This window comes from Cyprinus carpio, chromosome A4 (assembly GCF_018340385.1).
Source record: "Cyprinus carpio isolate SPL01 chromosome A4, ASM1834038v1, whole genome shotgun sequence".
Classification (NCBI taxonomy): domain Eukaryota; kingdom Metazoa; phylum Chordata; class Actinopteri; order Cypriniformes; family Cyprinidae; genus Cyprinus; species Cyprinus carpio.
Window position 1 is genome coordinate 10995591 of NC_056575.1, and position 15799 is coordinate 11011389.

Genomic DNA, 15799 nt, shown 5'->3' on the forward strand with positions numbered 1-15799 from the left:
GATACAACAGCATAATTAGCTGTACCAGATTCAATGTGTTATATCAAATATGAAGTGTAATTTAAATAAATTGATAATGCAAATAAATAAATGATTAAGCTGTGCAGATAGTTTTTGAAAACAGTGGCTTATTCACTCACCATATTCAGAAGGGTCAGATACATGTTCCTCCATGAAACAGCCAAACCCAGACAGATTGGTGGTTACGCTGGGGATGCCCATGACGGTACACTCACCTAAACACATCACATTACAGAAGATGATCAATAAGAGTCATATAATGCAATATACATGATGCAAAAAATATATCATAGCATTATATGAGAATCTGCATTTTAAACAACATTTATATATAAAATACAACTACAGTATATACACAAATGAACAAAATATTATTAAGCTAAGTGGTAATTTTATTCTTTTTTTTCCCCCTAAGCCCTTTGAAATTGGACAAAGATCAAAAAACAAACAAAAATGAAAAATGAAAGATGTTGGATATAAGAGTGTGAAAGGTAATAAAATGGAAATGTATGTGTGTGTGCGTTCTGTGTGAAACCTGGAGTGTAGCCCCATGGTTCATAGTAGGATGGAAACACTCCCAGATGGCAGCCGCGCACAAACTCCTCATAGTCCATGGGCAGCAAGGGGCTGGTGGAGGACAGGAACTCCGGATGGAACACAATCTGACATAAAAACAATGAACACATTCATAATTTATCATGAGAAATAATCATTAAAAAATAATTTGATTAAATAAAGTACATCATTTTTGTGTAACAGTGTCATGTTAAAACAGTAAAAATCTTAACTTGAAGAAAAGGTAATATCGAGCCCTACTTTTTAGCTGCTTTTAATTAAAGTATACTGACATCAGACAAAGTAAACTGCACACCTTCACTCTGTCATTCCGTCCATTGAAGAGGCCGATTCGGCGGATGTTGCTCAGGATCGGGTCCGTGGAGTCGTCCAGCATGTTGTGAGTTGTTACTGGAGGGAGAGAGTGTCTCTGTGGAGAACAAATGCATGGATGTCATTACATGTGAGTCTATCTGACAAAGGAAGAGCACTGAAAATTAGAATAATAAAAACAGCAATCCATAAGCAGTGTTAAATGAAAAATCATGAGGATCAAAGTTTAATCATGTATTTCCATTTCATTTCAATAATAATAAATCATAATCTTACTATAAAAATTGGCTGCCAGCTCTGCTTCTGTGTTTCCGCTTGCACAATTTTAATGCTTTCTATACATTATTTTTGCTATTAAATTCCAGAGTCTAGGTCACTCATATAAAAAAAGTAAGTGGACTTTTCCCTCTAGAAATATTAGAAACATTTCTTACTCTCATTCCTTCTTATAAACAAACACCAACGCTAACAGATCAATATCTCTCCCCGAAATATTGATACCCAGATAAATCTAACCGGTGTGGCTGTATATTGACTGGCTGCTCATAACACTGCCATTAAAAAGCTGTAGAATAAATCTCAGTAATCGATCGACTGCAGACAGTCAGGAAACGCAGTTAAATACGTCACTAACTCTGTAACGCAAGTAATCCAGCAGAGCGATACAGGGGTTTCCACCTCAGATTTACAGATGCGTAGTATTGTCAATATTCACTATAACCTAAGCCTGACCTTTGATTAGAGTCTATTCATAAAAAAACCATGCAGGGGAATGAAAACCCCCTGAGAATGCTTATTTATTAGTTCTAAGATGCCCATCTTCAGACCCATATCCTAGTCTGACGTGTAATTAAGTATGGTGTCCCATACTTGGAATTTGTGCTCTGCATTTATCCCATCCAAGTGCACACACACAGAAGTGAGTAGTGAACAAACACACACAACGTGAACACACGCCCGGAGCAGTTTGGGGTTTAATGACTTGCTCAAGGGTCTCACTTCAGTCATGATATTGAGGGTGGAAGAGAGCGCTGTACATTCAGCCAACCCCCCCCACCCCACCCCCACCCACCGGTACCAAAACTCAAACCTGCAACCTTTAGTTTACAAATTCGACTCTCTAACCATTAGGCCACGACTGCCCCAAAGAGATGTTGACAAAAAAGAAATATTAACTAGATTGTAATTTACACATTAAATAAGTCAAGTCCACCGAAACTGCTCTACTCTGCTGTCTGGTTTGTTTGTCGGACGAAAATGGCAGATTCTGCGTTTTATGATTGGTCAGATCACCTGTCAATCAAACTCCAGGCAAAATGTTTTTTTTTTTTTTTTTTTACAAATTGCCTCTCTTTTAAAAAATGTCTTTGAACAGTTCAGATGAAATAACCATTTTTAAATAATATCTATTAATTAGAAAAGTAATTTTTCTATTTTACATTTTCTTTTTTCTCTATTTATACCTTAATTAAAACAAACAGCATAGCTTTTTTTAAATACTGGAGTCTGGACACAGAATTATTTGCAGAAGAGTAATCCTCCCCTAATAAATAATAAACCCCTAACCAGAATGTTTTAGAAATATCAGTACAGTGATACCTTTGGTTCATTTTTAAATATGGCCTGATGTAAGAATTGTGTAACATTTTGTCTAACCTGTGTTGCATAAATGGCCCTCTTCATGATTGTGAAATCATCTCTGTCCAGGATTTTGCTCATATCTGGGATCTCACCCCTGTGAACGCAGAAGAGCTTCATTAGAGGAGATCCTATCTGAAAATAAACTCAGTTAGCCCAAGCCTCAACTCATGGGGAATGACCCACTGACATCACACAATGTCGTTATGAATATCTTATAATCTGACAGCTCCCTGGGGAAGTGCAGCGCACTCAATCAACACCTGGATAACGCTGTGAAATATCAACACTTACACAGCCACTTCAGTTTATGACATCAGATTTTCATACTTCCTGTTCATTAGCATATACTGACAACATTTACTGTCACATCAATTCTGAGCCCTGTTATGACAGGTCTGTATGAGGAAAATCACCAACCTTAACAAACTCTCATAAAGCCTTTTGCCAAATTTCTCCTTCACGAACTGTGTTGTGTCCCTAAGAGACAGACGAAAGACATTTTTGAGAAGTCTTACACACCAAAGCCATCTAAAAATAAGAGCCATTTCTGGATCGGGGCTTCCTTTCATTGCCTAATATATGATATTGTTGTACATATATAAAAAAAAAAAAATTAAAAATGTGATTTCATTAATACCCTGGAGACTTGTAATGCCAAAGGTTATGCACTCAAGCAGTTACGCACCACAGCTGCTTGCGTACAGCCTGTCCTTTAAGAGACTCCACGTTGAAGTTGTTGGTTTTGGCAGGCATGATGAAAAACACAACCACTGTAACATCACTCTTATGAACCTGTCCGTCAGCATGAACACAAACACACAATCACAAATGAACATCTTTGCTTTGATCGGTGCTACATTATTACATTTGAGAAAGAAACTCTAAGTGTTTTCTAAAGTACAGCAGTGTCTGTTCATACCCTTAGCAAGTAGTTTAATCTGGACAGAGACTCGAGGAACAGGTCTGCTCCTTTGTTCGAAAACTCATATCGTCCTGCGATGAAAAAGAACAGGGTCTTTTCCAGATTGAAGTCCAGATGGCTGCCAATGAGAATTTTTTTTTATTATTATTATTATAACAACAAGTACTATTTTTTTGGAAGTGCACAAGTATCTGTTATTGTGCAGACAGAGATAGCTCTAACCCGTAGAAGTGTCCCCTAACGAACTCCTGGATCTTGGCTTTGTTCATGGAGTGGAGGTTCTGGAACTCATGCATGGCTGAGAACTTCCTAACATTCAGGCCGTTTGGGGTGACGACATCTGCAAAGGCCATAAATATAAACATGATCTTCTTAACGTGATATATTCAGAAGCCAATAAGAGTAGATGAGGTGCTTTGTAATGCAGGTGAAACCTGCTTGTCTGTGGAGCATGTGATTGGCCTCCACAGCTGTGATCTGTGACACGGTGGTGAAGACATGTGCACAGTGTACCGCAGCTCTCTCCAAACAGTACCGATGGTAGATCTGTCTCTCTCCTGCCTCTTGGTCTATGTTAAACTGCATGAAATAGATAATAAAGTGAAATGGAAATGAACAGTTTGAATCGGAAGACTATGGACTAATGTTATACAGAGTCCAAAAGAATTTACAAATCAAAAGTCTCAGAGCTTCCCCTCATCAGCAGCTGAAGGAAGTCTCTGTGGGACCAGAATGCAATCGCACCAGCCGGTAAATCATGAGTTGCTGTCAATTACTCTTCAATCAACCCCTGCAACCTTCAGGCATGATGACCTTTATGCTCCCTACACCAGGCCCAATTATCACTGCACAAACCCAAAACTTCTCAACTACACAAGCCAACTTGACTGATTTGAAAATCTGATTTTTTTTTTTTTTATGTGTATTTTTAAAGATAATGCTTGTTAAATACATAAAAATTACACTATTGTAATAAAGCAAACTAACAATTATGTTTAAAATAATACTATAAAAAATTTTTACAATAAAATAATGAATTAATATTATATAATAATTTAATACATAATTTATATAAATATTATGCAACTATCAATGATGTTTAAAATATTTTTTTCCAATATTTTTACATTTTAAAATGCTAAACAAAATCTAATAAAATCAGGAAATAAATCGAGAAATGAAACGTGAAATCATATTTACCCCTATATCTATTATTTTTTTGAAGAGCATACAGTTCTTGAAACTTCTGGAATGTGGCTAAATTAATTCACCTATATCAACACCTATATATCCTCAGGGATGGCCCGTGGGTTTGTGGGGCCCCAGGCAAGATCATTAAATTAGGGGCCATTTTTATGATCTTATCAATACTGACATATAATTCAAACTACGTAATGGATACACGCATGAATAAAATCACTAAAAATAAGCACACTGTAGGCTGATGACAAACATCATATCCATTTTTTTATTTAACAAATAAAATGTATTAAATGAAGGACTGGCGGGTCCTGTATATCCCAGACATATAAAAGAAGTAGTTATAATATGTAAGGGGCCTTTGAATATTGTGTTGGACTGTGAGGGGCCTTCTAATCAAACTGGTTAAGGATTACTAATGTACAGTGTCAAAACAATCCTCACCTTGTCCAGGTTGTTGTAGAAGTCTGCATTGCCAGCACACAGGTACCGCCCCAGTAGGGTGGCGTGTGTGGTAAAAATGGTTGCCAAGGGAATCTTTCGGGAGCGACTTAGTAGAAGGCCTGTCCCAGCCTGCCACTCATGGAAATGAGCGATTACATTGGGCTTGTCCTGTAGTTGGTCTGTTAACTGCAGAAGACAGACAGGTTTAACATCATCAGCACATAACTCCAAATCTTCAAAGTTTCATCCCACAAAGTTAACATACACTATCTAACATACACTAACATACAAATCAATTCGTATCACAGGTATGATAGACTAGAAAAGTACAGGCAAACTACAAAAATAATCCATGCAGTGTATTCCAGGCAAGCAAAATCAGATGGTTTTAGTGTGAAGTTTACTAAAGGGATTTCTTCACCTCCTTGAAGAACCAGGCCACAAGAGAACCAAAGATGAGTGAGTCGTTGGCCTCTCTGTCATGATAGGGCAGCCCGATGCTGCACTCGTTCCACAGATCCCCCTTCCAGCGGTCCAGGTTCCAGGCAGCTGCCCCAATATCAAAGAGGATGACGTATGGACTGCCCTCAATCAACCAGCGGCCAAAATGCACCTGTATGTAGAGAAAAGGTAAAGGCCAAAAACACTACAAATAAAAAGCTGTAGGTTATTTCTATTCTTGTTGAAATCTGTAAATTCAAAGGCATCAGGAAAAAAAATCCAAGTTTCTGTATAACTTTGAGCAATTTTGTTATTAATTTTTTTTTTATAAATTGTTCCACATTTTTTCAGATATTCTGTTTTTTAAGTTTCTTTTTAGAAGCATATATATATATATATATACACACTAAAAATTCAATATATATATATATATATATATATATATATATATATATATATATATATATATATATATATACACTAAAAATTCAAGTTCAAACAAATCAATTCTTTTTAATACATTTTTAAGCACACACAATTTATTTATTTATTTATTAATTAATCTGTTTCCTCTCTAAAGTGATACTCTAGCATCATCTGCTGGTCAGAACTGGTCAAAATGAGACCAAGGCAAAAAAAAAACAAAAAAAACAAAAGCCTGTACATTTGCCAGCTTTGAAGCATTTATTTTAATTGATCAACCCTCAATGAACCTGATCATATAAGGTCTACCTGATCATACCAGGTCTACATATAAGATGCGGACCTTGTGATAGGAGATCACCAATAACCACGTGTTCAATACCTGGGAACCATTGTTAATCAAGGAGTCCATGGCAGCTTTGATGGCTTGGTTTGGGGGTTCACATTTCTCCACCTGGGTCTTGAAGTTGTGTTCGTAGTACGGTCCCATCATGATGTAGTTCTCTCCCCATTCATCCACTGTGATCTTTGCTTTAGTCTGAATAACAGTGTATATACCCCCAACTGGACACAGACACACAGTTGTGCAGGGAATAAAACATTTGTAAATGAGAAACAGAGAAGATATACAAAATAAGAACATTGTTCAAAATAAAATGTAAAAATATTAATTTGGACATTATGCAGTTTCAAAAGCAATTTTGCAACATCAAGATTACATTTAATATGATAAATAACATAACCACATATAAGTGACAAATAACATACCCACAAACACACATCGATTGTCATCTTATAAAATATTTCACTAGATTTAGGTCTCAAAAATCTGGCTATTGATCTGGAGCTTAATGTTTAACTTGAGGTCAAATGCACTACTACCTTCTTGCAAAATAATACAAAATAAATGTAAAAAAAAACATGCAAGCTTGGTAATGAGAAATTACAGAATTTAACATTTTTAAAGTGATTTTACAGTTATAGGCACTTTTGGCCTAATGTACTTTTAGAAAAGGCGTCATAGGCGACATATAAGTGTCAGGTTTTTCCTCTTCTGAACCATTATGATCAAATTACATTAGATGTCATTTCCTGCACATCTAAAAGATGATTGATATGTGGTGGAAATGATAGGTGATAGAAATGTACCTTTACTATTTATGGAATAAAATAGCCTAAGTGTATTTCTCTGGCAAAAGCTAATCTCATACCTAGCATTTTATGTTTCAGATACGATCAAATATTATTTTCATACCTTTTGAAAAAAATGTCACACACACGTACTTTATATAGATACAGTATATCATATAAAATGTATATATAATTTATATAGATATATAATATAGCCCACAATCCAATCGGAAGATGAACATTTCTTTTGTTGTAAATTAGAATACTAATTATAATAATTATGGAATAAAACGGCCTACGTATTTGTCTGGCAAAGGTTAAACTCATCTAGCATTTTATGTATCATAAATACAATCAAATATTACTGTAATATATTTTGCATAATTTGTAAATGCACAATAAAATTAAATTACATCAATTAAAACTTGTAACACACTGAAAACATAACCCCCCGGTTTCACAGACAAGGCTTAAGCCTAGTCCCCGACTAAAATGTAAGTCTGAGCTGTTTCAACTGAAAGAAACTTGCACTGATTGATTTTGAAATATGTCAGTGCCCTTGTTTTGTCTCAAGATGCACACCAGTAATGTTTTTTCTAAGGCATGTTTATAAAAATTACTTTAAAATCCTAACAGAAATGTGTTGTAAGTTCTTACCCTTATTGGTGACTTCCCACGACACCTCAAAAAGCAAGAGATCTTGCACAGGTAGACTTTCCTCTTCCCATAGTGGAAGTCCACTTAATGACGATATTGACAAAGATCTGGACAGTCGCATCTCACAAAGTCTTACAAATCGGTTTGATCTGTCAATTGAAGTTGCAAATGCGAAATGGGGCAAATTACTATTATTGTGGTAAAAGTAAAGAACCTAAAACCATTAGCCAACAGCCACCAAATTCTGTTTCTCTTCACAGTAATGGTATGCCTGGAGGTCCTGCACACACTGTGAGCTGTTGCTCAATCTCTTTCTCTAACCTTTAGGGAAGTCTAAAAAACCCACATGTGCACACTGTGATTGCGTGTCTTAAGTCCACAGACATCAAGGTGAAAGATTTGGCCGCTGCACGCGAACCTCTCTGACCGGGACAGCACTTGCACGCGCACCACATAGTTCTTTAATCCTCTTTTTATATAAATCTAATACTTCTATAAAACAAATAGCTTATCCCAATGGGTTTATCACGAATGGATCATTTTTCACATCAGTATTACTACTGTCAAAAAAAGAAGAAATTAAATACATAAAAAATAAAATAGTTATGACAAGTTATGACATGTCTATGTGTGTTTGAAGTTTAACTGCTTGAACTACAAGATTTGCTATTTATTTTTATGGAGAAAAATTGCTTTCTACAGGAGAATTCTGAGTCTATTAAAGTTCATATACAAAATTCTGAATTAAACTCTATAGGTATAAAATTAGTTTGTGGATTATTTAGTAAAAATTTTTATGCCACAACCAAAACAATGCTGATAGATAGATAGATAGATAGATAGATAGATAGATAGATAGATAGATAGATAGATAGATAGATAGATTTTTACGTTTAAGATGTTTGTAGCATCACAAAAAAATGGCAGAGGGTAAAAAGCTTTTATCAGTGCACCATCACAAATGTGCTGAACCAAAAACCATCCCACATTTGCATAATTTATACTCACACCATGTAAGATAATGTTGTCTTATTATGCCAGGAATATTTTCTTCTTGTTATGATATCCAGGCATGATCGTATTACCATGCTGAAGACAAGATGACAATGAAAGCTTACTATATTTTTCCAAAAGGTACTGAAAATGACAATGATTGAGCACCATTATGGTGGCTTCATTCATGACTTCCTGCTACAAGCCCTTATTTTACTTTCATATCTTGTTTTCCCTGTTAACAAATGAGAGAAAACTAAAATTAAAATGAGTGATGTGTGTATAAATACACACATAATGTGCTTTTGGAGGGTTTTGCAGCACTTCAGCAGCTATCTGAATAATCACACTGGATTTCAGTGTACAATTTACCACAGGATTTCCAAGAAAAAAATTTCATTTGAACAGTTAAAATGCTCTGGATGAGGCTACAGGGAGGTCCTATTTGCCACAGACAGTCATACATGTAAAATAAGGTCAGAGGATGTCACTAGCCAAGCTTTATATTGAAGCAGGACAGCAGAGCATGGGTTTGTTCACTGAAGAGAGAAAGGCTCAGCTGTGCTCCATAAGCTTTACAATTCAGCAGTATGAAAATCAAGGCACTGATTCTCTTCATGTCTGCAATGATCTGTCAGTCCACAGCCATGAGAGCACCTTTCACTGACATGGATACATCTGATTCTGAGCCCGTTCCAGGTAAGGTGATGCATTGCAATCGAAATGCCTGATAAATAAATAAAATACAACTTGTTAAAGAGTGCTCTGAAAAGCATATCTTACTTTCCAGACTCCAAGCAGCACTATCTCTCAGTGGAGCGGAGGCAGTTTGACGAGCCCAGTGCTTCAGACGACGCAAGCCTTTGCTTTTTCTTCCAGGAAAAAGACGAATCGAGACATATTTCCTGCAAACATCGATTAACGCGAAGTAAATTCAACTACAACCCGTTTGGGCTGCGTTTTGGGAAGCGAAATGAAGCGCCAACTGACAGACCCAAACACAAGCACCTGCTGCCAATGATGCTTTACCTGAGCAAACAGTCAGACACTTCTTGAAAATCACTCTTCATCAAATGGAAGGATGTGGTTTGCTCGTTTAAAACTGTGGGTAATTATTTCAGGCACGCCTTGCCTGTTATTATGCTTTTTTATTTCTCTGTCATGGAATTTTATTGCGCACTTTTTTCATTCAGTTATTGTATTTGTGCAATAAACGTTTTATATTGTTTGATGGCTTTATTAAGTAAATCAAATGTATGATTGTTGACAGGGACATTATTTTTTACATATCGGTATATATTCTTTTTTTAATGTGTTTCAAACATTTTAATAACAGCTTTAGGTTTACAAGTATTTTTAGAGTGCGTATTTTCACCTGGCCGTTTGCTGCAGATCACTTTTGTTCATTGACAAAAATACTTTATTTTCCACTTATATAATTAGAAGTTTTGAAAAAAAAATTTTTTAAATCGTTTTCAGAACGGTTAGCTTAACGTGAAAAAAAAACACAAGAGAAAAACTTTTTAAGATTATTATTGTATAATTTGCACACTTGCTGTTGAAATTCCAACAAGTTATACAGCTTAATTTCTTAACCACAAAAAGGTACAAAATATTTGTATTAGTGCCTGAAGATCACAAAAACAGCCAACAGACAGATTTGAACAGATTAATTTATTAACTTCTTAAACACACTCCTATGATCGACACTTACAACAGATTCAGAAGAATGAATACATTTGTATCTATTTCACTTCAGTCCCTTTTCCTCTTGAGTTTAACAGAAAGCCACAAGAATGATCCCTTCCCTAAAGATCTCACTAAATTATGTCCAGACAAGAGAGGTGTTGTTCTTTCTTCATTGCCCACACAGAAAGACTAGGTTAACAAGTGCAAATGTGAAGAACCAAAGATCTTTCCCTTTGATCATTCTCTTCAGAAGAAGAAACATTCCACATTTTGGATTACTATGCCTACATTAGCCACCATGAAAAAAATACTTCAAAGCAACCGTGTCCCAAAGCAAGTGAGAAGAAAGAACCGACATAGAGAGCGTGTAAAGATACAGAGGGAGTGTGAACAGAGTTAAGGGAAGGAGTGCATGGTGTCCAGCGATCGATTGCTCTACAGGTCCTTCAGGTCTTTCTGGATGCCCCACAGAGTGTCGGCGCTCTTCTTCAGCTGAGCGATCTCTTCGTCGGTCAGGGTCATGTTGATGACGCTGCCCACTCCACTGCTGTTCAGCACACAGGGCAGGCTCAGGTACACCTCCTCACCAATACCATACATGCCCTGCAGAAGACACAATAGGAAACACATGAAGTGATCACTAATAATAATAATAAAAAAAGGTCTTTATGCATTTAACCTATGCAGTTCTGTGACATGGAGGATCATGATTCTACCATGACGTTAAACTGTAAACTCCTCTCACCTTCACCATGGTGGAGACAGGGTGGACCCTGTTCAGGTTCTTCACCAGGGTCTCGGTCAGGTCGGCCACACTGAGGCCGATGGCCCAGTTAGTGTATCCCTTCAGCCTGATCACTTCGTAGGCACTAAGAGAAGATAGTAGCAACCAATTAAGAACAGATATTTGCTTTTCATCATTATTTAAGCCGGTCATATTGTTTCAATCCTCGCAGCTGCCATTTCTTTGTTGTTGAACACAAAAGGAAAATTTGGAATGCAAACCCTGCATCCAAATATCCCTACTATATAGTAGGCAAAAAAGCAGTATGTGAGAGCAGAAGTATGTCCGAAATTAATAGTATTTTGAAAACAGTAGGCAAAAAGTATTCAGATGAGAAGAAGATTCTGAAGTGCAAATCTGATCAAATACTTCACAAAACCTCCTTTTGTGTTCAAATAATTAAAAAAGGAGACTGCATAAGGGTTTAAACATTCAAAATTATTTTACCTTCTCAACAGCACTGTGGTCATCTAAAATATATATTCCCAATTGCGCATCAGTCAGATATCAGCCCATGACAAAAAAAGTGCCCTACCTGTCCACAACCATCTTGTGAGCTTCCTTCCAGTTCTCGCTGTCTTTATCTGTGCCGATGTCAGGGTTGAGTTTCTGCAGGCTCACTCCAGCCACATTTACTCCACTCCATACAGGCACTGTTAAACACAAAAACAGCACTTAACGCTGTGACTGACTGAAATCGCGTCACATCATGCAGCAGTTCACATTCATCCGTCTTATTATTCTTTCTACCAGCCCTTCATCCTCTTCCTCTGGTTACTCATTTCCCTCTTGACACCCTACATCTTATCTCATGTTTTCCTCTTCCTGCTCTCACCGCTGGAGTCTCCGTGCTCTCCCAGGATGTAGCCGTTGAAGCTGCTGGAGTGGATGCCTAGTTTCTCAGCCATGATGTAGCGGAAACGAGCGGAGTCCAGGTTGGTCCCACTGCCGATGACACGGTGCTTTGGCAGGCCGCTCAGCTTCCATGTCACGTAGGTCAAAACATCCACTGTATGAACAGACAACCGCAATTACTGTAAATACAGTGCAGGAGTCTGAAATGGACATAGCTTTAGAATAGCATTTAGAATTTTGTATTCTCGATCTCGTTAGGAGCTGCACTATATCTGCGGCTAATATATTATTTGCCATTAACTATGAAAACATATACTGGTATTAAAGAATAAATATTAAAAAAAGTAAAAAGTAAAATTTATAGAATTTTAACATGTAATTTGGTTTGTTGGTTGTCGTGCTGCACAGCAAAACATTAACGTTACGCATGATGTGTGAGTGTGTTTGTTTGCTCACCTGGATTGGACACCACAATGAGGGTGCAGTCAGGACTGTATTTGACAATCTGAGGGATGATGTGTTTGAAAATGTTGACGTTCCTCTGCACCAGGTTCAATCTGCTCTCACCCTCCTGTTGACGCACTCCGGCCGTCACCACCACGATACGAGAGTTAGCAGTCACAGAGTAGTCTGTCGGCCAAATAAAATCATAAACATACACTGCCATTCAAAACTTCGGATACCTCTATTGAAATAAACAAAGGCAAAGTCCCATTTACCACTGGTCACGGGCAAAATCTAGTCATTTCACTAGGTATGCATGTGATCTGGAATTTCGTGTCAGGGTGAAAGATCACCCCATGCTGATTTTGCAATGAGTTCAAGTTGGTCACACAGATTAGATACGCTGGCCAACAGAAGCTGCTGGGTTATCCAAATTTTTTGAGAGATGTGCTTCATGTCACTACACTATTGACAATAAAAAACAATTGACATTTTTGTCTAAAATTTCACTAATGTGACCACACCTTATAACTTTAGCTCAAAAGTCATAAGATAATGAGTGAAAAAATGAGTCCATCTATACTTGATGTACATTAATATATCATTTATAATAATCTGATTTTTAACAGTAAGAGTCAGCCCCATGCAATGGAAGTGCATCCCACCCTTATCAGCCACAATCTTAGGGGTCTTGAGGAAAAGGCTGCCATGTTGCAGATCCAGCATCTCCCCCTTCAGTCTATCCTCCACAACATCCACCAGAGCCAGTTCATCTGCAAGCTCCTACAAGACAGAAAACAGAGTATGGAACATTTGACACAATAGTGGTTTAAAGGTGTGGTCTTGCATGTGAGCGAAATCCGCACAGGGAACGTTTCTGCCCTCAAGTGAACTCCTGATTGCACAGATTTCTATTGCAATGAATGGATTTTGCCAGTCAAACTTCACCAAGCAATGGTAAATGTGACCGCACCTTTATTTCAAAATACAGAAGCTTAAAAGAATTGGTGATTAAGATGAAGGTCTCTTACCCGGAGCAGGATGCTGACGGCACATGCCATGCCCACCTGCCCCACGCCAACAATTGTGACTTTGTTCCTGGGGGGCTCAGCGGGGCCGCTGGCCAGAGGGGTGATCAGCTTCTGCATTACTGAGGCCATGATCACGCTGGAAGAATAGGACAGATCATGTTCACAATGCAAACTATTAGGAGTGTATGATAATAGAAAGAGAAAAGCTCAGAGACGACAGTAATCAGTGGGGTAAATCCTAAATGTTAACTTGGTAAAAGTTTCAGTTAAACTTAACATGGTCAGGCACCAAAGCTGGGTCAACGTAACAAGGTCACCCTCATGGTGTAAACCATTACTCCATACTGAGAAAATCACCCATATCCTGAGTTGAAAGCAGAGGCCCACACAGTAATATAATTAGCCACTGGACTCAGCTCACTCTGCCCCCCTTTGCTAAATCTAGACAAACTGAAGGAGTGTTTCCACACACAAGATTATTTAGGCAATGTGTGCTACATTTTTTGTTCATTACAAACACAAAGGGAAAAATCCATTACTTTAAAATTAAGTTTATGCATCTAAAGGAACTTCTAGAGACATTACACAAATAACACCATCATTTATATTTAATTGTTATTTAATTTAATTGCATCCAGTTAAGTTTATTACAGTTGACTAGACGGCTTATGAGCATGCAAACCCTGACACACACACACAGAGCCTTCACATGTGACACTAATCCTCAATATGGGCTCATAATGATTATGTTAAACATTAGATATTATCAAGATGTTATATATTCCCACCATAAAATGTCTGAGTGCATTTCTCCCTGGCCATAACACAGTTACAGCATAACGGTCGTGTGCTTTTATCTCACCTAAGATAAACCTTATCTTGGAATGCTTAACATAACTCACTTAATGAATGGAGAGCCTATCATGAGTCGATACAGATAGCTGTTACAATTTAATTATAACAAAACAATACACACACACACACACACAATACAATTTTGATATGCATTCAAAACAAATCGTTTATAACAATAAGCATAAAATAATTTTAGATTAAAAATGTACAAATTTTTATTTAATGCTAAAATAAAAATACTGTATAATTCGAATAAATATGTGCTCCTTTTAGATACAATAATGATACATCGCTTGTTGCCATTGTGTACACAACAGAAAAACCACAATTGGTTAAAACTCAGAAAGAGGAAGTATTAAAACTTAATTTGGCGCTGTTATGACGCAAGCGTCCTTATGATGTCCTTGACGATTCGGATGCAACGATTGCGTTTGAAAACAAACGGTAAATTGTAAAATCATGATGGTAATCGATCTGCGCTTATTTTAAGCGTCCCGAGTTAATCATACATCCGCATTTGGGCCTCCCTCCATCAGATCTTTCTAAACAAGGCCAAATTCAAGTTCAGCGTGCTCTGGATTCCTCCATGTTCATGCGTGCACCACACATTCGTCCTTGCCTACTCATCTAATAATTTAGAATGGAAATACGATTTTGGCTTCACTTTTAATGCAACAAAAAAAGACTTTAAACCTCGAGATGTGGCGCACGGAAGTGTTGCATTCATCACTGAGCCGTCGATTTATCCGTCACTCTTCAATGTCAACGACACTGGTTTCATCGCACCATGACGATGGCGCTCGTTTAACGTAATGCTAATCGAGAGAATTTATTTAGATGAGTTATATGCCAAGCAATAAAACAGCCATTCAAACCATATACATACATTTGTTGTAGGAATGTTAAATAAGTATCCTTAGCTGCAGGAAGAGCAGTGAGAGCCGCTGAGCACCGGTGAGAGTGAGTGAGCGAGCGAGTGCGTGCGTGCGCGCGCGCTTGTAGGATTTGAGCGTGCGGAGCTACGCAGAGAGCGTATGACCTTCTGTTACAAGTGCATGCGATGCCTTTGATGATATGAGGAATATGAGAACGACAGACCGGCCCACTTTCTCCTTGAATAGTTTTGTCAAGGATTTCCATGCCATCATAAAAATACTTCCTCTTCACTGACCTTGCTGTTCAGTGGCATCTGTATTGATGCAATATGTGCCACATTAGAGATGCATCTCAGACAGCACGATGCAAAGTTAAATATTACAATTAAATTTTTTGCCCAAGGGAGTAGTTGGACCTGCATGCCGGGTTATCTCTGTTATGCGACCATGACCTGAAAAGGTTTTGAAACACATTCAGATGCCAGCAACAAAATTAGTGAAACTT

The 15799-nt window shown here is 37.5% G+C and overlaps 2 protein-coding genes across 2 annotated transcripts in view; both read right to left on the minus strand.

Moving 5' to 3' along the window:
• The window catches only part of LOC109071391 (glycogen [starch] synthase, liver-like), an 11030-nt gene extending 2940 nt beyond the window's left edge, over positions 1 to 8090 (minus strand). Inside the window, exons 1-13 of the mRNA XM_042740528.1 lie at positions 7769 to 8090; positions 6363 to 6544; positions 5538 to 5729; positions 5117 to 5302; positions 3907 to 4051; positions 3695 to 3812; positions 3470 to 3590; positions 3236 to 3342; positions 2968 to 3027; positions 2566 to 2644; positions 893 to 1006; positions 557 to 683; positions 141 to 236 (exon numbers count right to left, since the gene is read on the minus strand). Coding sequence (XP_042596462.1) covers positions 141 to 236; positions 557 to 683; positions 893 to 1006; positions 2566 to 2644; positions 2968 to 3027; positions 3236 to 3342; positions 3470 to 3590; positions 3695 to 3812; positions 3907 to 4051; positions 5117 to 5302; positions 5538 to 5729; positions 6363 to 6544; positions 7769 to 7889 — 1648 coding nt within the window. The 5' untranslated portion in view covers positions 7890 to 8090. The remainder of the gene's footprint in view (positions 1 to 140; positions 237 to 556; positions 684 to 892; positions 1007 to 2565; positions 2645 to 2967; positions 3028 to 3235; positions 3343 to 3469; positions 3591 to 3694; positions 3813 to 3906; positions 4052 to 5116; positions 5303 to 5537; positions 5730 to 6362; positions 6545 to 7768) is intronic.
• Positions 8091 to 10420: 2330 nt separating this feature from the next.
• LOC109071380 (L-lactate dehydrogenase B-A chain) lies at positions 10421 to 15479 on the minus strand. The gene is made up of 8 exons (XM_042740574.1): positions 15306 to 15479; positions 13565 to 13700; positions 13199 to 13316; positions 12546 to 12719; positions 12070 to 12243; positions 11770 to 11887; positions 11196 to 11319; positions 10421 to 11053 (listed from the first exon to the last, which is right to left on the minus strand). Exons 2-8 carry the CDS (start codon positions 13691 to 13693, stop codon positions 10886 to 10888), a joined length of 1005 nt encoding a protein of 334 aa, XP_042596508.1. The 5' UTR covers positions 13694 to 13700; positions 15306 to 15479; the 3' UTR covers positions 10421 to 10885.
• Between the last annotated feature and the right edge of the window lie 320 nt (positions 15480 to 15799).

What these genes read in the sequence shown, in the direction of transcription:
- LOC109071380 (XM_042740574.1), bottom strand. Translation starts at nt 13,693, where the DNA reads ATGGCCTCAGTAATGCAGAAGCTGATCACCCCTCTGGCCAGCGGCCCC. An exon ending in AGAGCACGGAGACTCCAGCG is followed by an intron (nt 11,888 to 12,069) that starts GTGAGAGCAGGA and finishes TGTGTTTAACAG; the next exon opens with TGCCTGTATGGAGTGGAGTA. An exon ending in CACAAGATGGTTGTGGACAG is followed by an intron (nt 11,320 to 11,769) that starts GTAGGGCACTTT and finishes ATCTTCTCTTAG; the next exon opens with TGCCTACGAAGTGATCAGGC.